Raw genomic sequence first — 24,499 nt, 5'->3', positions numbered from 1 at the left:
CTTGAATATTTTTTTCACTGAACCTTTTTCCACTGGTGGTTTATTGTTTTGTGTACGATTATTGGACATGAATTGTATATCGACTTTGATGTCGCATGTAAATATCAGAACCATGTATTTCGTTATCTGCTCTTCTTCGTCAGTGCCGTAGATGCTTTCTGTATAAAAGAAATCGACTAATAAATTAATATGAAATCTTTGTATTGTGATTTTGAAAGTTTCATGAGCTTTATAGAAAAATAATGTTTGTTTTGCATTATTCAAATTTACCATCGCATTTTGAAATAAATGGTAAATTGAATACCTTAGATTTAAATCTTTATTTATTTACAAGGAAGTCATCACCTATCAAAGCCACTCGAGGATAAAGGTTAATGAGTGTATAGTGGCCACTGAGACAATAGCCTAGTGATCGTCAGTGGTGAAAAATGAGTAGAATTTGATTATTTAATTATTTGATTTAAGAACTTGTTTACATTGGACTTGAAAACACTAATGTTGTAGTCAGCAAGAATGTAGGACAGAGTTCCACAGGCAGGTAGTTCTAGGAAAGAAGCTTTGTTCATGAAATTTGTGTTAAGATTCAAGCACGGAAATGAGGGAAATTGTTGATAGTGGTTGCAGTTAGACGAGTGCTTTTTATGGAGGTTTGGTAAAGGGAACCATAGATTGGAGCTCAGATATGCACTTGCCAAATATATAAAAACTGACTTTTCCCCCAATTACCACCTGGATCACATCTCTCTTTGCACTGCGAAGACTTTGGATAAAATATCATTCTTCAGCTCAAGAACAGTCTTGGTATTACTTTGATTAATCTGAAGAATATTCCAAAAGTAATTCCTCCTATTTTTTATTTTACCCGAATGGAATCAAAAAGGATAGAAAATTGCATTGTTATAATGATTGAATTTATCCATTCATCATCTTAAAGTTTCATCTCTCTGTTGCAGATATTGATGGTGTGAGACTTTAAGAAAGCAACTCCTGTCATGGATGTGCATCAGAAGCAAAGATGCGTCATTGAATTCCTGACAAAAGTGCATTGAGAATGGTGGCGACTATGGAGAAAAATAAATTCTGGAGCACAAAACGGTCGCTCGTTTTAATGGTACAACTCCTGTTTTCATAGATCTTCAACTTTTTAAGTTAAAAAATTAGGAGGCTTTACTTTTGGAACGACCCTCATATGAGAAAGCATGCTCTGGATGCCCCACACACAACCATCGTTCATCGCTGGCAAACGTGCATTGAGAATGGTGGTGACTGTGTAGCAAAAATAAATTCCGGGGAACAAAAAGGTCACTCGTTTTAATGGTACCCCTCCCGTTTTCTATAGCTCTCCAACTTTTTGAACTGAAAAAAAAATAGGAGGCTTTACTTTTGGAACGACCCTCGTATTATCTATTGCAATATTTTTTGACATCAGTGGAGGGTATCATCACAAAAATTTGGATGATTCTATTTATAATCACGGGTGATAAGAGTGAACCAATCAGATACCAGAATCGCTTTATAAAATAGAATGAATCTTTTTGAATTCTTCAATCATAACTTCTTCGATGGACGCGGGAAAAGAACTACGAGGTGCCTTCAATAAGTTTCCAAAGTTTTATTTTACAACCATTTAAAATTGTTGTTGACTCAGATTCAGTATGTTATTGCTATACATCTTATGAGATGACTGATCAATTTTTATGGTTTCAGGTTCAAACGAACAGCTACACCAGGAATAGGAATACACTCTACTAAAGCCTGATTGTTACATGGTAAATTTCCAAAATGCAATCTGAACGCGTTAGAAGAACGATATGCAATAAAATTCTGTTTTAAACTTGGAAAACATGCCATAGAAACGTACTGAACGATTTTGGACCATCTTGCATAAATGAAGCATCAGTTTTTGAGTGGCATAAGAGATTTAAGGAAGGCAGGGTGTCTGTGAGGGATGATGAGAGGTCTAAGAGGAATAAGGAAGTCAGAACACCAGAGTTGATTGGTCAAATAAAGAATTTCATGGATTTTGAGTTAATTAACAAGTTTAATTATTTTGTTACTTAACGTTGTTTGATGTTGTGTTCGTTAATTAACTTGTTTCCTTTTTCGATTGAGTAACTGATTATAATTGTTCAGGTATAGTATTTTTGTATTATTATTATTTTACATATTCAGTTTGTTACTTGATTTGTTTCCTTTTTGTAAACTGTTTCAGCAGTTTAAGTGACTAACAGCTGTTATAGAAATCATTGTCCAGGTACAGTATTCGTGCATTCGTTTTTGTTGTTGTTATTATTATTATTGGCTCATAAGGAGCTTTCACACAGGTCATCAAAGATCTCTCCTTGAAAACAGTGGTGTTCCCTGGAAGCTGAGTGACAACAAGTCTCCTCAGATTTCCAACACTCTCCTCACTTTCGATAGTATTTGCAAATAAATTTGCATTATCGCAACAGCTGTTTGCCATTGATTTCCTGTTGGCAGTGGCTATTGGTCTTCACTGGAATTTGAGTGGCAATAAGCCTCCCCAAGGTCCCAGTTCTCTTTGCACTTATCCAGTGGAGGTCTGGTCAGTGCTCTCTCCTTGGTCTTTCCTTCCTCCTTGACTCTACTTGGCTGTTTAGTCTCACTCTTTTTTTTTTGGAGGGGGGCAGTGATGTGGTAATGGGGGATGGGGGTGAGGTTAGAGAACTTATAGGTATGCAGCTTCAATGTTCTTGGTTCCATGTAGCGCTTCATGTTTTACCTCTGCAGCAGTTTGTCTGGCCCGCACTTTTTGCTCATGTGTGTTAGTCATTAATATTTCAGCTGTTTTCATTATTGTTGTTCGTTGTATTTTTCCAATTATTCCTTTGATTCCAATTTCTCCCATTCATTTTTCTAAGTTTTTCGGGATTGTTCCCAGTGCTCCTACAATTATAGGTATTATTTTGATTTTCTCCATCTTCCATATCCCTTTTATCATTATTATTATTATTATTATTATTATTATTATTATTATTATTCAATACCCTGGGACAGGAATGTGAGAGAGAAGGAGAACAAGAAGTGGGGCAATTATGCTTCATTGGTCTTAGAGATAAGACGTATACACGGAGTTAAAACACAACTAATCCCGGTTGTAGTTGGTACACCAGGAGTAGTATCAAGTCGTCTGGAAGGACAATTGAAAAAAGACTACAAATCCCCGATGTTTTAGGTGGCCTTCAGACCTCTGCAACATCCTTACAAAAACCCTTGATCTTTGAAGCTCCTGGTTTGGAGCCGGGATTAAGGGAAATCCTCTGGAAATGAATATCATCCCTTTCCAGAGAGACGTTGATAAACGAAATCAGAATTATCATCATCATCATCATCATCATCATCATCATCATCATTATTATTATTATTATTATTATTATGATTATAGTTAATATCATTATTATTATTATTATTATTATTAATTTTTAGTTTATTAATTAATTTGTTTCATTTTCGTAAATTGTTTCGGCAATTTCCGGGATTAACGATTCTTGTGTAGATCATAGTTCAGATATAATATTCGTGTATTGATTTTAGTTATTAATAATATTCATTTATTTTTATGATCGAAATTTTTATTTTAGTTTTGAAAGGATACAAATTTTTATTTAATGTATTTCCTTTTCGTAAGCTGTCTCGGCAATTTCCGGGCGTATGCTCTTGTGGAGACGGGATTTTTTTTCCTTGAAATTGTTTTATTGTTCGATGGATTATTTTAGCGTCACAAATTATCTCTTGCAAAAAAAAATGCCTATTTTTGCTTAGTCGACGTTAGTTCTTTCCCTTGCATATCGTCCCAAACTTCATAAGCGTCAACCGTTTTATGAATAAACAACGAAAAGTATTTATTTTAATTACTTACACCGTTGAGTGTTGGTTAGAGAAAGTTGTACAGTCTCTGAAGATGCAAGTTCAAAACTTCTTCCCGATTAGAAACCATTCGTAGCAAAAAGATAATATCGTATACCAAAAATCACGAAAATTAACAAGGTAATTTCATTTAATGTCTAAAAGATGAACGACGATCGCTCAATGTTGTTTTGCAAATAGTTTGAAGGACAATCGAGATAACTTTGAATTTTGCTAGATTTTGAAAAGGCATTTTTAATATGAAATTTTACAAGAAGATACTGTTATAAAGCAATATTAAGCCCATACATCAAATTCGTATGTTGTCAAGATAAAATGTACAGTTTATATATGATGTCCTTCATTGGCTACAATATGGGCCAACTCGCAAGTCTCAATCAGGAACACACACACACACACACACACACACACACACACACACACACACACACACACACACACACACACACACACATATATATATACATATTAATGATGAGACGATTCTAATATTTTCCCGATTCCGGTACAATCACCGATTCTGTACTAAATTCCCGATTCTGATACAATTACCGATTCCAATTCCGATTCTTTATAAATCTCAAAATATTTATCTAATAGCCATACCCGACCACGCATTGCTGTCCCTCAGTTTGTGCCCCCCCTAGGGAAAATTCATTTTTTTAAAGAAGGAATTAGTGTGGTAAACTGTTTTTTTTTCTTTATAGAAAACTATCCGTAAGTTAATTAATAAAGAAAATAGTTTATGAATTTATTTATTTTTTTGCGGGCTGTTATCCTCATCTCCTATAGTTGTTGTTTCATGACAATATGTGAATACGTAAGTAAAGGCGGAATCAAACGTAGGTAGATTAATTTTCTTTTGTTTTTGTGATAACAATTTGTCGTAGCGAGCCACACGGTAAAATGATCACACAGACATAGAAACACGCAAGAGAAATAATAATCGGAGAGAGAGAAGAGTGAGAGAGAGAGAGAGTGAGAGAGAGAATAAGAGAGAGAAGGTGAGTTGAGAAGAATATATACAGAAGGAGAGAGAGAGAGAGAGAGAGAGAGAGAGAGAGAGAGAGAGAGATTAAAACTGTTGTAGATAATGTTGACGCCGTAAAATGTCCTTTTTTATTTTGACTGGAAAAGAAATGTAAAAAGCGAGCGAGAGAGAGAGGAGGAGGAAGACGAGAAAAACTGCTGTAGGTAGTATTGATGCCGTAAAATGTTTGTTTTTTATTTTGGCAGAACCATTGATAACATAAGGAATTACTTTGCTTAATATCCAGAAAACTACTCGTGTGCGACAAATTTAAAATCGATATTTGTTTTCAGCATACCCGAATACCTATAGATGTCGTCATTTTAAAGGTGACTGTTAATGTGGAAAGTAAGTAAAAATTTACCAAACGACAACACAGATTGTCATATTTCTTTATAATTGTAAAAAGATAAAAATAAGGCCCACTTCTGCATTTACTGACACATATTTCCGTTACGTTGCCTCGGCATTCTGACGACTTACGTAAACTGTCGTAATTTGCCGAGCGCTGATCAAATTTTAAAATGCTAGAACAAAAAAGAACAATAATTATTTCATCGTAATTACAATGAAGAAAAATGGAAATGCAATAAATAAAAATATAGCATCAACCTATCGTAAGTTTCATTAATAAATATTTTTTAGGCACTTCTGCATTACACGGACGGCGCCATTTTGTGTGCGTTTCACTAAACTATCGCCAGGTAGCGCGCCAACCTGATTCAGAAATGACAATCAGTCGACCAAGTTCATTCATTTCATATTTCATTCCATTCAAATTGCTTATTAATTTAAAAATTAAAACTATAATATACTAGTAGGACCCGTTAACCGGCGTTGCCCGGTAGAAGCATGGCACGGATCCAGAACAAAATCCCCCCCCCCCAAAAAAAAAACAAAAACAAAAGAAAAAACAAAACAAATTAAACTACGGTTGGTGCATACTGCTGTCCCTGGGAAATATCGGACACTGGCGACCGTGATCCAAATGAAATAATCTGGCTTTCACTATCAGGTATTGTTTTCCAGTGGCAGCTAGTGGAAGCCACTGTCTGTGATTGTCAGCACTGTTGGTTACTGGCGATTAGTGGTGGGTTGAATCGATAACCTGCAGGTACTGGCGGATTCTAAAAGAAGCATTTGAGGAAAAAACATTATTACGTATTTATTTGTCATACCTAAATCAGTATAACTTCAAAAAATTATGAAAAATGATTCATTAAAAAAAATAATGATAAGTAAAAACAGAAGTTATATATTAACTCGAAATCAGTGATAGATAACTGCATTCTAATGATGGCAGTATCGGTATGCTGCAAGCATTTTTTCTAAAAGTAACTCTAGCACATGTTTTAAATAATAAAATATTCAGCAGAAAGTAAAAGCGGTAAAAAACCCAAATAAGTGTTTCCGTAGCCAATGAAATTAATTTTGAAACCTATCTGCATATTATTTTTGTGTTTTAACTTATTTGAAAGCGTTTATTCAGTTCTAAAAAGAAAGTGTCGACATCATAAGTCACAGCTTTGAAGCCTAGATAATCGCTCAAAAATATAAAATTAAATCAAATCGCGAACAGGAATAAAACAATGTATATATATATATATATATATATATATATATATATATATATATATATATATATATATATATATGGCATCATTAAGGTCTTGATAATAGCTTATAAATAGAAAATGAAATATTAATACTCATAAAATAAATATTTTTTTATTTTAGGGACGTTTTTTTTGAGGGGGGGGAGAAGAGTTAGTGGCGTGTTGGCATTTTGTACATATTTACATTCCCAAACCAATGCTGTGTGAACATTTTGAAGGTGTTCCGCCCGAGCAAGGAAAGAGCAATGTGTGTTTATTTACATATTATGGTAGTTCCGGAAAGAGTAAGCAATGCGTGTTAAAATGCTAATAATTCTCAAACCTTTTGTTAGAGCAAATTTTAAGGGTTCCAGAATTTAATTTTAAAAGTTTTGAGCGATTATGAAGACTTCAAAGATGCTATATATGATTTTTAGCAGAACGGTATCATGTTTAGAACTTGATTTAATTTTATATGTTTGTGCGATTATCGAGTGTTAAAAGACATTATGTATATTTTTTTTATTTATGCATGTATGTCAACATGCTGAATTGTTCAAAATAAGTTGCCAGTATTTCTGAAACATTACGATAATCTTAAGGTTATCAGTATTTAACGTTCTGTTTTTACAGCATATGTTATTAATTTGTTAGGTGAAAGTATGCAATAGTTGCAAATCAGTATCCCCTCCTCACGTTAGTAATAGGTTTCTAAATGATCACATGATTATTTCAGTGCGCTTCAGTAAATACATAAGCCCAAAATCAATAAATAAAAAAGTAAGTGAACATTAATTACCAAACTGCGGCATACATGTTTTGTGCAAACATCGTCCTCTTCTTGTAGGCATCAAAATGAGAAAAGAAAGTGTTATCCGAGAAAATTAGTTGTTATGTGTAAAATTAGATATGTCAAAAGGAAAAAAATAAATAAACGTTATTCATTAAACCCTGACTGATATAATATTAGTCAACAACTACTAGTACGCTGTTTACATTTGACAGCGACGACCACAAAGAAAGAAAGAAGAATGTAGAAGATATGTATTGTATCTGATAGTAAATGTATCTTTGAGTATGTTTTAGTCTAAGCATGGAAGCTAAACACTTACGTAAAAGCGGTGGACGATTTCTTCGATGTTGTTATATGTTGAAAATAAGTGTCTATTAACTCAAATTGACGCCGTGCGAATAATTATTTATCCTAGCGACGGCATATTGTAATGTTCTGAAGTGTTCGTTTAGAATGATCTAATTTCGAAATAAGAGAATTAGTGGGCAACCAATCAGAGGTAGCGGACTTTCCCGGGGCGGGGGAAGGCTTTATTATTTTTTAATTCTACTACGGGAAAGGTAATGGTATATCTGCGTATGTATAAGCCAGTTATGGTCGGTGTAAGCGTAGAATCTGTGGAACGTGTAAACTTTCTCCCAGTGTCAACTGGTGGCGGTGGTAGGTTTAAATATTTAAAAGGAAAATAGGTACCCCTTCCTTTAATGATGTTGCAATTGTGACAGTGTTGCCCTTAGGACGTAATGAGGTATTTTATTATCATGATCGTGTCTTCAAAGGTGTTTGAAAGCTACACAAGATAATGGCTATTAGCCTACCTGTATTGAATTTGTATGGGGGCATCTGTTGTTGTAAACCTGCGATACTTTTTCTAGAATTCCTGTGGCTACTTTATTTATATTGAAAAAAATTTTGAATCTCGCTAGATTCAGCCACTCTGATGAGTCGTAGACGATGAAACACGTGTCAGTGGATAATTATATTTTGAACAATATATATGCCGCTCCCCATTTAGGGGTACCAAATTAGTAAAAGGGAAAATTATTCTCAACTCACATTTACATAAAAATGCACTTACGTATAAATAATTGAATTCACTCACAAAGTATCGGGCACAAAAACAAATAAATAATATCTACATAAAAAATCGCCGTGTGCAGCAGTCGCGCGAGATAGGACAGTGGTAGAGGTTTAGGCTTCTTTTCATGGGGTCCCGATTTTGAATCTCGCCAGATTCAGCCACTCTGATAAGTCATAGACGACGAAACACGTGTCAATGAATAGTTATATATATATATGTGTGTGTGTGTGTGTGTGTATGTGTAGTAGAGATTTAGAAGGCTGTCACAATGCGAGGAATGAAACAGATCGATTCAAAGCATGCTCCATCATCTAGCATGCTTTGAATCGATCTGTTACGCCTACAATTTGAAAAGGGAATTTTTCCGAAATTAATAATGGAATTTGTCGCAGACATAACAAGTAAGAAATTTTACCTAATGCAACTGAATAGATATATGTATATATAAACATATATGTATGTACTTATTGATGTGTAAATCGCCACTTGTTCTCGTCTTCTCTTACCAACAACGGCTATATTTCATTCCTCGCATTGTGACAGCCTTCTAAATTTCTACTACATACCTATCCCACACAATGCTTCAAGCAAACTACATATCAATCCTATATATATATATATATATATATATATATGCATATATATATATATATATATATATATATATATATATATATATATATATATATATATGTGCTTCTGCATTAATTTAAGATGAATCTAGTGTGCTGTATATATCAACAGAGGTGGGAAGTACACAGTCAAGACAAACACTGAAAAGAAAAAGAGCTAAAGTGTCTCCTTTAAGAACCCCGGCGTAAATGTCAAAGAATTCATTGTCATCATCTGGCGATCTGACCATAGCTTGAATGTGTTTGTAAAGTAATCATGATAGCTTTAATGACTTCGTTTGGAATGCCATATGCGTTTAAGATGTTGTCCACACACAAATACATATGTATACCCACACACAAATACATATGCATATATACATACACACACAAATACATATGTACACACACAAATACATATGTATACACACGCAAATACATATGTATACACACAACTACATATGTATAACATACACACAGAGATTATTTCTCTGCTGCGTGCTTATGCGTCCGTTCATGTCTGCGTTGTTTAACTTCGATGATCTGACGAGAACCTGTGTGTTAACGTAGTTATGCCGTATTGTTGTATCATCCAGGTCACCACCGTAGGAGGTCAAAAGCTTTTATGCGATACCTAGGGATTACGTCAAAGAAGGGCAAAACGTGGGAGGCACAATCCCTGGAGATTGTGTCAGCGAGATTAATCCATATTTTCAAGACAATACATATTGGAATGTGACGTCATCTGGGTCAATAAAACAGATGGCAAATAACAGAGAGAGAGAGAGAGAGAGAGAGAGAGAGAGAGAGGGGGGATAGAGATAGACATATATATAGAGAGAGCGAGATAGAGATAGAGAGAGAGAGAGAGGGATAGAGATAGACAGATATAGATAGAAAGAGAGAGAGGGATAGAGATAGACAGAGAGAGAGAGAGAGAGAGAGATAGAGATAGACAGATAGAGAGAGAGATAGAGAGAGAGAGAGGGATAGAGATAGAGAGAGAGATAGATAGAGAGAGAGAGAGAGGGATAGAGATAGACAGATAGAGAGAGAGATAGATAGATAGAGAGAGAGAGGGATAGAGATAGACAGAGAGAGAGAGATAGAGAGAGAGAGAGAGAGAGAGAGGGATAGAGATAGACAGATAGAGAGAGATAGACAGAGAGAGAGAGAGGGATAGAGATAGACAGAGAGAGAGAGAGGGATAGAGATAGACAGAGAGAGAGAGAGAGAGGGATAGAGATAGACAGAGAGAGATAGACAGAGAGAGAGAGAGAGTGATAGAGATAGACAGATAGATAGATAGATAGACAGAGAGAGAGAGAGAGAGAGAGAGAGAGAGAGAGAGAGAGAGAGAGAGAGAGAGAGAGAGAAGGGACTACTATGGCGAAAAGCGGCGCACTTTTCTCTACACACCACCCCGCCCTGCGCGCCGTCACTAATGTCAAAACCGTCATTCTGAAACGAAAAAAGGTTATTTTGAATAAACAAAATATTTTTGATAACCAACTGTGTGTGTGCTTTATTTTCGCCAACAAATGTATAAATCGAGACAATGATAACAGTTGTTTTTAGATATATAACCTGAAAAAACACCATTGACGATTGGCTGCACCGGATACATAACTGTATATTAACACACGCACATACATACACGATGATTGCAATGTTTTGTCAGACGAGTGCCACTCCCTCAGTCACTGAAAGTCCATGTGTCCGAAGATGACTTTTCAGTCCTACCAGCAACTTGCACACTCTCAAGCAGAAATGACACTGAAGATGGTCATTGGTTTGGAAGAAACTAACAGCCACTGAACTCGTACCATCGTGTGCTTTCATGTGATTAACAAGACGTGCTTTGGAGAACAGAGCCCGGTCACACACACTTCATGATCTAAAGATCTCCATAGTTGAGCGGTAAAGTTTGTCGTTTCCTACATGCTTTCTTGGGCTTCGCTCAGACTATCTTGGCTGCTTCAAAGTGTTTCTGCGCCCCTGTATATCAGTGCCCCCAACCACTTGCAATCATACGCTAAGGACTCCCAACTGTCAACAGGAACATGAAAGCTTTGATACATACATACATACATACATGCATGCATACATACATACATGTATACATACATACTCGGGACAAGATCAAAGTGTAGTATCTGTTCTTCAGATGTTGCACTTCTATTTCTTGTTCTCTTTCGGTGGAGGAGAAATCCTTCACGACTGAGACAATTTTTATTTTTGTACCTTTTCTCCACGTTAAAAAACGACCCTGGTGTCTAACTCTGTCCCGTGGGGAGGCATAGTAAATAGGTACATACATACATACATACATACATGATGGCAGCAAGCTCGTTCTCGAGTATTGTCATTACTTAATACATCTCTGGCTCAAATGAGGCAGACATGAGCGCCACTAGCAACACGTGCCGGACGGTCACTTCTATGAACCTTCTACAGTTCTGCATATCTGCTGATGACCGGGTCCAGGCTGTGGTGCCCTGAACACTTGCCGGACCAGACCTTGCATGTTCAGAGCCTTTATTTCCATTGACGCCCATATCCGCATCAGTCTTCATTGAGTGTCCGTTTGCCGTTTTAAGCTACAACCAGCCTTTTTGTTATCGAGATACACACTGATGGTAAAGTGTGTATTCCATTGCATATCAAGTAATGCCTGTGCTTGAAGCTTTTTATAGTGAGGAAAGACTTACATACATACATACATACATACATACATACATACATACATACATACATGCATACATACATACATACATACATACATACATACATATTGTTTATCTATGGGTTTGTATGTCCGTTTATGCCTGCTTGCTTTATAGTTACTTCCGTAAAATAAAAAAATATATAAAAATCACACACCCATAAGTACACATGTATAATACATGCACACACAGATTATTTCTCTGTTGCGTGTTTATGCGTCCGTTCATGCCTGCGCAATGTGTCACTGCGTGCAAACCGTTGGATGCACATGCTGCACCGAAAAGGTTTCTCACCCGTGTGTATTCGTCTGTGAATTTTTAAATAATTCTTCTGTGCAAACGGCTTTGTGCAAATTTCACAGGTAAATGGTTTCACTTTGTCGTGAGTTCGTTCGTGCATGCGCAGTGCATCACGGCGTGCGAACGCCTTCGTGCACACGTCACAGCCGTAGGGTTTTTCTCCTGTGTGAGTCCGTCGGTGAATTTTCAGATAATTCTTCTGTGCGAGTTGTTTGCCGCACAGATCGCAGCTGTGGTTCGAGTGGGGTCTGTGCAGCGACGGAGGGGCCGGGGTGATCGTATCTGGCGCATGCTGAGTCTTCGTGTGTTTCTGCAGAGTTTTACTCAGCAGAAATCGTTTGTCGCAGACTTCACACCGGAAACGTTTCTCGATTGTTAACATTGTGTTTGGTGACGTAACGGATGTAATGTTAATTTTGTTGGTGTAACAGATGTAATGATAATTTTTTTGTGTAAAGGATGTAACGTTAGTTTTCGTGACGCAATGTTAATTGTGTTGGTTTAACAGATGTAACGTTAATTTTGGTGATGTAACAAATGTAATGTTAATTTTGTTGGTGTAATGGATATAATGTTACCTTTGGTGGTGTAGCGGATGTAATGTTAATTTCGTTGCTATAATGGATGTAATGTCAATTTTGTTGGCATAACGACTGTAATTTTAATTTTGTTGGTATAATGGATGTAATGTCAATTTTGTTGGTATAACGACTGTAATTTTAATTTAGTTGGTATAACGGATGTAATGTAAATTTTGTTGGTATAATGGATGTAATGTTAATTTTGTTGGTATAATGCATGTAATGTTAATTTAGTTGGTATAACGGATGTAATATTAATTTTGTTGGTATAACGGATTTGATATCAATTTTGTTGGTATAACGACTATAATTTTAATTTAGTTGGTATAACGGATGTACTTTTAATTTTGTTGCTATAACGTATGTAATTTTAATTTTGTTGGTATACCGGATGTAATCTTAATTTTGTTGGTATAATTCATTTAATGTTAATTTTGTTAGTATAATGGATGTAATGTCAATTTTGTTGGTATAACGGATGTAATGTTAATTTTGTTGGTATAACCGATGTAATGACAATTTTGTTGGTGTAACGGATGTAATGACAATTTTGTTGGTATAATGGATGTAATGTTAATTTTGTTGGTATAACGTATGTAATGTCAATTTTGTTGGTATAACGGATGTAATGTTAATTTTTGTTGGTATAACGGATGTAATGTTTATTTTGTTGGTATAACATATGTAATGCCAATTTTGTTGGTATAACGGATGTAATGACAATTTTGTTGGTATAACGGATGTAAATTTAATTTTGTTGGTATAACGTATATAATGTCAATTTTGTTGGTATAACGTATGTAATGTTAATTTTGTTGGTATAACATATGTAATGTAAATTTTGTTGGTATAACGGATGTAATTTCAATTTTAATTTTGTTGGTATCACGTATGTAATGTCAATTTTATTGGTATAACGTATGTAATGTTAATTTTTTTGATATAACGGATGTAATGTTAATTTTTTAGATATAACGGATGCAATGTCAGTTTTGTTGGTATAACGAATGTAATTTCAATTTTGTTGGTGTAACGGATGTAATTTTAATTTTGTTGATATAATGGATGTAATGTTAATTTTTTTGGTATAACGGATGTAATCTTAATTTGTTTGGTATAACGGCTGTAAGGTTAATGTTGATGTCATAACGGATGCAATTAGTAATAAAATAACTTCTTCCCCGAAAGGGAAGGCCAAGCCTGGGAGGGTAGACCTCCTAGAACTGCACAGAACCAGCATGGCACCACACTCAACAGGGAACAGGTAATTATTTTACCAGCTTCCCATTAAATCTTATAGTTATCTTCATCCACATCAAGTTTTTTTTCTTATGTAAATGCTATTCACATTGTAACAGAATGGCGGTATTTATATTTCGGTAAGAAAGGAAATAAATCACTTATTCTAAATGCTTTCCTTTCATTTTTTCTCTCTATTTAATGTTCTGTTCTTTTATGTGTGTGTTTAGCTCAAATTGATTGCTGAATTATGTGACTTTCTGCTAATGTAACTATTTTAAAACAAACAATAACAAATTAATTACAAAACATAATCAATACATTAAATCTGTTATATTGCTTTCTTTGTATTCACTAGGAGTTCTCACACAGACCATCATCAAAGATTACTCTCTAAAAACAATCAGTGGTGTTTTCTGGAGTTTGGATGATAAGTTTCTCAAGATTTCTAGTTCTCTCCACTTCTTTTTTTGTTGTTTTCGCACTACTACTACTACTACTACTACTACTACTACTACTACTACTACTACTACTACTACTACTATTCACCCCAAACAAGACATATTGCAACTTGGAACGTAATGGGCTACTATTTGGGATCGAGTCTAACAGGGAACTGTGAAGAGTTGAGTAACGAGATGTTTGTTCACATTACATTTAAACTTCTGTACAGTTAGGGAAGCAGGAAACAGGGAAGGAATTCCAAAGTTTAGCAGTCCTAAGGAAGAAACTATTAGAGTAGACAGCTTTCCTGAATATTATTATTATTATTATTATTATTATTATTATTATTATTATTATTATTATTATTATTATTATTTATTTTTTGTTGTTGTTGTTGTTATTATTATTAATTACTACTGCTGAATAACTAAGAGTCTAAAATGTAATAGACGTTTAGAAAAGAGATTAATTGTTTTATTCAAGTGATTAAGTTGTGCCACGTCTCGTATATTGATGGCCATTTAATTGTAAATCTGATGATAAAACATAAAATGTAAAACTTTGGATGAAAAACTGAGGCAAATAACTTGTAAAATATTGAAGTGTAAGCTTTCATATGTACTTTGTGAATTAGTGCTGATCAACTGGGGAATATAGTAGTGCTGTGGTGGAGATATGTGCTCTCTCCGTGCATTTGATTTTTAGATATGCTATCATTTATATTTAGACGGTATTTAATCATTGTTGCTTTGTTCAAGAATTCAGTGCTAAAACTTGGATAATTCAGAAGAAAGATTAAAAAAATGACCTAACAATACTTGGTGGAGGTCTGCGCTCTCTGAGCACATTTTTTTTTTTTTTTAAATGTAGTATCATTTAAAAAAATTTTCCGATGTTATTTTTTTTTCTTAAAGCATATAAAAAATCGGTTGAATTGATTTTCCTTGTAAGCTTATCAAAAATTGCAAGGTCCTCAGTTGCAGAGCTTTGCCCTTTCAATCCATTGACGTGCAGCAGATATTGACGATTACAGTTTGGGTAGAGTTTGGATTTTCTCCGCTTGGAATCTGAAAAAAGAAAAAAAATATCAATATAAAGGGAGAGAGAGGATGTATTAAAATACATGGTAGATTATAAAGATTTTATTTTTTTACAATGGCTATCATCATCATCATCATCATCATCTTGTCTGGATCAGAAGATTTATTGTTGGCATTGGATTCCCAGATATTTTTCTAATCGGAATTCTGTCTAGCATCGGGTACTTATAAGAGGGACCATGTGAAGGTTGCCATCACCCTTAGTGAAAGTGATTTTGTTGAATGAACTGGATTCGAAATTGAAACATCCAGACCGTCAACCTGTGTCGTTAACTACCTAACCACCGTCTCAGTAGAGAGATCTTGATTAGTAGGCTCTCTCTATTTTTTTTGTCATTTATTACAGATTGAACCCATCCCACACACAAATACCACCTATGAAATCTATAATATAAATCTCACCTGTATGTTTAAATGTATGTATGTATGCATGTATGTATGTATGTATGTATGTATGTATGTCTGCCTAAAACTTTCGAAAGAAGCGATGGATTTTCATGAGATCGTTATCATTTTGAAGCTCAACCCTTCGGACGACAAATATCGAAAAATTAGCCAAAATATTAATTCCTTCACCCTCAACTGGGCACTTTTCTACAGGGAGGGGTCACTTTTTTCACCGATATTTTCGAACGTCATTCCCTCTTTTCGATTGACTAGCCTTAATTTAAACCTTCATCACTTTTGGTTTGGCAATGGAGGCAACACTAAAGAAATCGCATGTTTTTTTTCACATTCTTTTCCTCCTCCACGGTACAGGTTCAAGCTTGCCTGCCTACTACCGCTTTATTTATTTATTTTTTTTGCTCAGCACACACCTTCAAACACCAGGGCAACGCTGGGCACCCGGGCTAGTCTAAAACATGAATCTCATCTGTCTGTTTAAATGTATGTATGTATGCCTAAAACTTTCGACAGAAGTGACAGATTTTCTCGAGATCGCTATCAGTTTGAAGCTCGACCTTTCGGACGACAAATATAAAAAAATTGTCCCAAAACATTAATTCCTTCACCCTCAACTGGGCACTTTTCTACAAGGAAGGGTTTCTTTATTTCGCCGATATTTTCGAAAGTCATCGCCTGTTTTCGATTGTCTAACCTTAATTTAAACCTACGTCACTTCCGGTTTGGCGCAACAGCAAACACGTCACGTTTTTAAAAATTTTTTTTTCACTTTCTTTTCCTCCTTCGCGATACGGGTTCAAGCCTGCTTACTACTCCTATTTTTTTTTTGCGCTCGCAATTTTTTTTTTTTTTTTTTTTTTGCTCAACCAACATCCTTACACACACTTCCAACTTTCTTTTCCGCCTTAGCGTCACAGGTTCGAGCCTACCTGCCTGCCTACTATCACTTTTTTTTTCTCAACACACACCTCTAAACACCCGGGCAACACCGGGCACCCAGGCTAGTCAGTAATAAAGTTGTCAATCCTTTCTGCAGTCCAGCCATATTTTGTATACAAATAAACTTCAGTCTATGTCTGGTGGCCAAGCAACACGGACTAACAGCCTCGGTGTGCCAAGTTCAAATTCAGTTCATTCAGCAGAAACACTTTCATTATGGATGTTGGCAACCTTTACATGACACCCGATGTCTTTCCAGAAAGGATTTTATCCAGAAAGATATAAAAGCCAATAGCACTAATAAAATCATTTGAATCATACGAAATGAATGAATGAGTCTATGCCTGACTTGTCCACCAAGTTCCCGACATGAATCTCCAACAGTCTTTGTTTCATTACCATTCAATGATGAGCACACCTGGATACAACGTGCAAAATTGTTAATAACTCTGACTCGCTCTCTTTTTGGCACTGATTTTTTTTTTACAAAGGAGTCACCACTTATTAAGGCCCAGACGCCATTTGAGGACAAGGGTTAATAATTTTGGTTGTGATAACTTTCAGAAAAAAAGTCTGGGATTGTTTTAATAGACATCTGATATAAACTCACAGATAAAAATCTGGGGCGAAGAGGTAGGATCACATATCCAACTGATGAGATGTTCAGCAAAGTGTCCCCGTATATAACTGAATTGTCATAAAGTAAACACCGTTGAACATTCATGGGTGTCATAAATCTTGTTCGTTTATTTTTTATCATTATGGCATATGGAGTGAAGTGTTCCTTTGACGTTTGATCATATTTAAAAAGACAATGGGTGATCGATGAGGTCACTGAGTTTAAAGCTTTGTGTTTTTTGTTCTTTAAAAGAAACCTAAAAGAATAAAATTTGCGATATCGTCCTCTAACTCTTGATGATTTGAAGGAAATTGAAATCAATAGGATTACACTAGAGAATCATTAAGAATTTCCGGGATCGACCATTAATGCATAATCAACAGCGATGAAGAGTTAAAAATCTAATATACAAAAGCCTATATGTCTGTCTGTCACCATATTTTCAAACTCTATCTCCGCTAAGGGCCTCAAATGATTGGATCTTTACGAACCGTTCTTTTATGGGTCTTTAGCCGGTTAAGATAGTTTTTAAGGGGTCAAAAATGGGTCAAAATTGAAAAAATCGTTATACGTTTTGTATATTAATATTAGTTTATTTGTTAATTTTTAACCAGGTCATATGCGTGTCATATGCGTGTCATGTTGGTACGTTGGTAACATTATCAGTTTTGAATGTTACAATTTCGATTCTAGCTGATGGCACCCAAATACTTGTTTGTGTAAAACTGTATAATAATATATACGAAATCTGGACAAATTAAAATATCATATTTGAGCGTATTTTATGCCCAGGCAAAGCTGGGCGTCTACTTTAAACAATTTATGCACCTTTTAGAAACATAATTATGATAGTGTCACAGTAACATTCATTGAGTGGATTTCTATCGGCATCAACTCCCGTATTTCCTCCTATAACATCAACTCCCCCGTATTTCCTCCTATAACAGACAACACGCTATGCAATATACAAATATCTGTGCGTGAGGTCGCCAAGCTAATCAAGAACCTTGATTCCAGTAAAGCAACTGGCCCTGACAGCATTCCCGTTATAGTGCTGAAAAAGCTCCAACCAAAACTTGCCCCCATACTTACAAAACTGTTTAAGCGTCGCCTTAAGGAGAAGTGCCTTCCAACACCCTGGAAAACCTCATCAGTATACCCTGTATTTAAGAAACCAGGTGATAAGTCATCTCCCTCTCAGCACAGACCAATAAGTCTCCTGTGTGTCATGAGTAAGTTGTTGGAATCCATATTAAATAAAGAAGTAGTCAACCACCTCAACAGAAACAACTTTCTTAGTGACATGCAATATGGTTTCCGCTCCGCAAGATCTATAGCAGATGTGCTAACGGTAATATCTCATAGGATGAGTGAATTTCTTGACAAAGCTTCCTTTCCAGGGCAATTGCTCTTGACATATCGAAGGCCTTCGATAAGGTATGGCATAAGGGCCTACTTCACAAGATTTCTAGCTACGGTATCACTGGAAATGTTTTCTCAATCATTAAATCATTTCTCTCCGATAGGTTCAGAAGAGTAGTGGCTGATGGTCAGAAATCAGTGGCCCAGAGTATTAATGCTGGAGTCCCTCAGGGATCCATCCTGGGCCCAACTTTCTTCCTGATTTACATCAATGATCTCCCAAAACACATACTTAAATCATTCATTGACATCTATGCTGATGACACGACCATTTATGGCAACATATCAAAGGCTGTAAATGACAAAGTTCTCTCTGATTCTCTCTCTTCTGATCTTAAGCGCGTGGTACAGTGGGGGAAGAGGTGGCTGGTTACTTTTAATGCATCCAAAACTAAGCTTCTATCTTTACATCATCAATGCTCTGATCCCCATCTGGCATCAATTGAAATGGATGGCTCTCGTATTGGGGAGGCTCCATGTTTTGACAAGCTTCTGGGTTTGACCTTTACTTCTGATCTGAAACGGAACATGTACATCAGGTTTATTGCCAAGGACGCTGGGAAAATGGTGGGATCCTTCTACTGCTCCAGAAGATATATCACTACTGATGCAATTCTCTATCTGTATAAAAGCCAAGTACGTCCAAGGATGGAGTACTGCTGCCACATCTGGGCAGGAGCTGCTAAAAACAGACTATCCTGCCTTGACAGAGTACAAAATAGAATTCGTAGCTTAGTGGGGGGCCCTTTTCTCTTCCCTCCAGCCTCTCTCCCACAGAAGAGACGTTGCGAGCCTGTCTTTGTTGTATCGTTATTTCCATGGCAAGTTCTCGTCTGAGCTCCAATCTCTCGTCTCCCTTCGCCAATCTTTCACGAGAAACACCCGTCTGGCTGAAACTACTGTCAATAATTTTCCCCACTCTTTATCTGTGCTTGAAATTAGATTTCATGAGCAAAGCTTCTTTCTCAGAAGTGCATGACTGTGGAACTCTCTTCCGTTTGCCTGTTTCCCACCTGACTACAACTTGGATGTCTTCAAGTCCAACATAAACAAATTTCTGACAAACCGCCCTCTTATCAAATCTCCAATTGTACACGCAATAACCCTTATCGCTGAGTGGCCTCCGGGCCTTGATAAGTGGTGACTTCCATGTAAAAAAAAAAATTGTTTATTTCTGGACGTTTGAGCCATTTTTGACACTCCATAGCAGACATGTTTTTCTTCAGCCATTTCGATTGCCGGTTTAACTTACCAGCTCCACACTAGTGCATTTGAAGAATAAAAGCTAAAATTCCGTTAAAATGCACAAAACTTATCCAGGTAGGTAGAAGAGTAACTTGTTTAGCCTTTGGTAATATTTATTTGTTATATATTTGAATTATTTGACCCTTTTTTTCGTTTGCTAGCTTCTCTGCTAAATACCCCTAAAAACAAATTTCTTTACAACATTAGCAGGCACGAGTACACACACACACACACACACACACACACACACACACACACACACACACACACACACACACGCACACGCACACGCACACACACACACAGCATGAACGTATGCATGTAAGGCGAAGGTTGGCTGCCAATCTAGTACACCAACGAAGAGAAAAAACATTTTAGAAACCGAGAACCATCCATCTAATTTTGTTTTATTTTACGCTATTGCATTTGCGATTTCGATAAATTTTCGATTAAAAAAAAAAATAATATAAAAATTACCTAATACAGAATTCACTCTAGAGGGGCCTAGCCGACTTCTTCCAAAGGAGAAATTTTCTCATGAATATTAAATTCACAAACAGTTCCCAGTCACACGAATATCCCGATCAGTGAAGGTGACGACATTAGCCTTTTTTTGTTTTGCAATAACATATAACGTCGTGCAAATACAATATCTAGTGTATCAAAGTTACTTTGACACACACACACACACACACACACACACACACACACACACACACACACACACACACGGGGAGGGGGAATCGCTGGTCTGTACTTGCTTGATCCTCGGGCCAACAACAACGACGACGACGACGACGACGACAACAACAACAACAACAGCAGAGAAATCTTTATAATATACATACCCATTGCTGAGCGGGAGCCGCAATTTTACTTTAGAACAAGGGATACGACTTAATTCGATTACCAAGGTCTTGTTTGTATTCAAAATAGTTAAAACTTTTTAATCTCTAAAGATCGTAAGTTTTGGTTTCCTTCGTTAAAAAAAAAAAAAAAATTAAAAAATACGTGATCAATTTTTATGTAACTTTTGGAATATGACATCTTCGTTCTGAAATGGGTACGTACGTCATAAAAAATTTTATGCATTGGCATCCGAAGCGCGAGTACATATATTCATTTTTTTTAAACACTCTGTCTTAATGCTTTGGTTTACGCAGTTTTTTTAAAGCCCATAATGAAAATGTCTGAATAAAACCAATTTAAATGGTAATGAAGAGGTTGATCCTTATAACGAAACTATGGCAACCAGCTTTCTTCTTAACAACTAAGGCCTACAGGATGGATACCCCCGCAACAACTCTTTCCTCCTACAATTCACAATTTTTCTTTCTTCATTTTATAAATGGATAATAGTTTTGTAGCACATGATGAAGATTTATTTTCTTTTATGCGAACTTGCAATCTATCGCGTAGTGATTGGCGTGTGGTTCGATTGGCTAAAACAGGTATATTCAAATTCGCGTAGTGATACACAGGCGATTAGAGCACCACTGTGCATTCGCACCTTTCATACACTTCCGCCCAGATCGTTTGGCGCTCAAATATAAACAGTTTCAGTCGAGATGTCAACATGATAAGAAGTCACATTTCCTTGGTCGCCTTCCACCATGAATAACAAGAGACAGAACTAAAAGAACACGACTAAAGACCCGGGCACAATTATTTCTCTGTAATATATGCGAGCCGAACTAACCCGTGTCTTATATTCTTGTGTTCCTACGTTGATGAAACTGTTAAATGAAATTAATATAAATTGCAGAGATTACGGTTCGGAATTTTGGAGATGAAGATTGATTATACCTATTATTTGGATTCTTTAGACTACTGTTCTCATCTTGAGTGTTATTTTCACAACGTTTCGATCGATGTAACATCCGACCTTCTTCAGGCGTATCTTATAAAACTCGGGAATCTTTATGTCGAACTCGAGAATCAGCACGGAATTTCGAATAGAACGCTTTATTTAATCCACAGAAGTAGCATGGTCCCATTCCGTCAGCCATGACTGCATAGAAGTCCTAAGTAATTCGCAATTGTATTTTTGGGTCGCCCGCAATGAGGATTGAACCTTCAATCTCCAATTTACAACTAAATTTCACCAAGTACTCTATCCATTGCGCTACAGAGATGTTTGTCTTTTAAAACTAGAATTCTGCGGACCCAACACCTATAGCCTTCATGCACCAATTATAAAGTTGATTAGACCCTTTCTTAGTGACCGAACATACAAAGTTCAGATGAATGGTAAATTTTCATCTGAGATGGATTCTGGCATTGGTGTTCCTCAAGATTTTGTGTTGGATCCTATTCTCTTTCTACTCTATATACAACGACATGTCAGAAATGATTGGTAGAAACATGCTACTATTTGCAGACGATGTCAAATTAGTAGCTCGTAGAAGCGAAATTGACATTCTTAAGTCTAGTCTTCAATGCGCCTAGAAATGGTCCATCGAATGGGATTTGGGCCTTAATGTGCATAAATGCTGCAGTATTGGAGTAGGTTCTCCTTCCGACCCCGTTCTTGCGTTCTATGATGTCACTGCTCTGCTCAAGCAAGACAAAAATCTTGGCCTTCTGGTCGACCCTTTCTTCAAGCCATCAGGCTGCTAACAAAACAAAACCGTCTTTCTGTAAAATTACTCCTGAAATATTTCTCCCTCTTTATGTCTCCTTTGTCAGACCACTGTTAGAGTATGATATCTAGACCTCTTCCCCATATCTAATAATGATATACAGTATCTGAAGAGTTCGAAAATTGGCTACTTGATTGGTGTCGGGTCTATGAAAGTCGACTCAAAAAGCTTACGCTTTTTTCCTTTGAGCGCCGACGATTTCGCGGTGATCTCATTTTGGTTTACAATCTCATCACTAGTCATTATAAGAATCTTTTATTCACTTTTTATTCACCAGAAAAAAAGGATTACGCGGACATGAAACTTTTTTTACTGTCGATTAGACCAAAATGGGAGGTGCAGCATTCTCAATCAGAATCCCTGGACTTTGGAATATTTCTAGAAACGGAGACGGAAAGTCTTGATGGTGACCACGGTTATCCAAATAGTTAGGGCCATCCAATCATATTCAGACTATCTTCGTTTTTCAAAATATTTCTCGGTACTAGGATTTATACTTGAGTATTGGGGCATACAATCAAAGAATTGTCCCTGGACATTATCAGACCTCTGCACGCAACTGGTTATCCCCCCTCCGCTCTTTGGAATCGGATTTTTGTGAAATTTCATTAAATTACCGTATGTTTTGTTAATTGCATTAATTGAATAAAATTGTTTAAAATCATATATTTTAAAGAAAAAGTTAATTGAGAAAAAAAATACGTTTGAACGTGAATTAACACAGACACACGACATGTTGCCTCACAATTTTGTTAATATACATTTTTAATATTTTTAATTTAATTATCGCAATAAATTGTTCAAGAATAATACTGACACTTGCAGCTGTAAAATTCAATTAAAAAAATCGCATTTAAAATCTTTTTAATGAAGCTAATTAAATAATTTACTGAATTGTAATTCTAACAAATGTAGTAACAGTGACGAATGTATATCTAGATGATTTCAGTAATTTGATGGACTTTACTAATAATGTACGACCAAAATTATGCCCGATCAATGTACGATTGACTGCTCAAGCTATTTATCATACAGAAACAACCGATAAAGTTGCTTGAAACAGCATGAGCCGAATCGGACATTTAGTGTGCCGGATTTTGCGGACGTATACTACATAATTTTTTTCCGGACATATACTACATAGGTTTTTTTTCCGGACATATACTACATAGGTTTTTTTTTTCGGACATATACTACATAGGTTTTTTTTCGGACATATACTACATAGGTTTTTTTTTCTGGACATATACTACATAGGTTTTTTTTTCCGGACATATACTACATAGGTTTTTTTTCGGACATATACTACATAGGTTTTTTTTCGGACATATACTACATAGTTTTTTTTTCCGGACATATACTACATAGGTTTTTTTTTCCGGACATATACTACATAGGTTTTTTTTTTCGGACATATACTACATAGGTTTTTTTTCGGACATATACTACATAGTTTTTTTTTCCGGACATATACTACATAGGTTTTTTTTCGGACATATACTATATAGTTTTTTTTCGGACATATACTGCATAGTTTTTTTTTTGGACATATCCTACATAGTTTTTTTTTGACATATCCTACATAGGCTTTTTTCCGGACATATACTACATAAGTTTTTTTTTTCCGGACATATACTACATAGGTTTTTTTCGGACATATATTATATAGGGTTTTTTTCGGACATATACTACAGAGGTTTTTTTTTTCGGACATATACTACATAGTTTCTTTTTTTTAATATATACTACTTAAGGTTTTTTTTTTTTTGGATATATACTACATAAGTTTTTTTTTGACATATACTACATAAGTTTTTTTTTCGGACAAATACTACACCG

At 35.8% G+C, this 24,499-nt stretch overlaps 1 protein-coding gene across 1 annotated transcript in view; it reads right to left on the bottom strand.

Annotated features, from left to right (window-relative positions):
• Window positions 1–10,496: 10,496 nt before the first annotated feature.
• The window catches only part of LOC145242013 (uncharacterized), a 31,200-nt gene continuing 17,197 nt past the window's right edge, over window positions 10,497–24,499 (bottom strand). Inside the window, exon 2 of the mRNA XM_080104905.1 lies at window positions 10,497–15,355. Within this exon, the coding sequence (XP_079961031.1) occupies window positions 11,918–12,406 (489 nt within the window). The 5' untranslated portion in view covers window positions 12,407–15,355 and the 3' untranslated portion in view covers window positions 10,497–11,917. The remainder of the gene's footprint in view (window positions 15,356–24,499) is intronic.

Source organism: Euprymna scolopes, chromosome 21 (assembly GCF_053919585.1).
Source record: "Euprymna scolopes isolate OS-2025 chromosome 21, ASM5391958v1, whole genome shotgun sequence".
Classification (NCBI taxonomy): Eukaryota; Metazoa; Mollusca; class Cephalopoda; order Sepiida; family Sepiolidae; genus Euprymna; species Euprymna scolopes.
The sequence above is the reverse complement of the archived record's forward strand: the minus strand, read 5'-3'. Positions and strand labels throughout refer to the sequence as shown.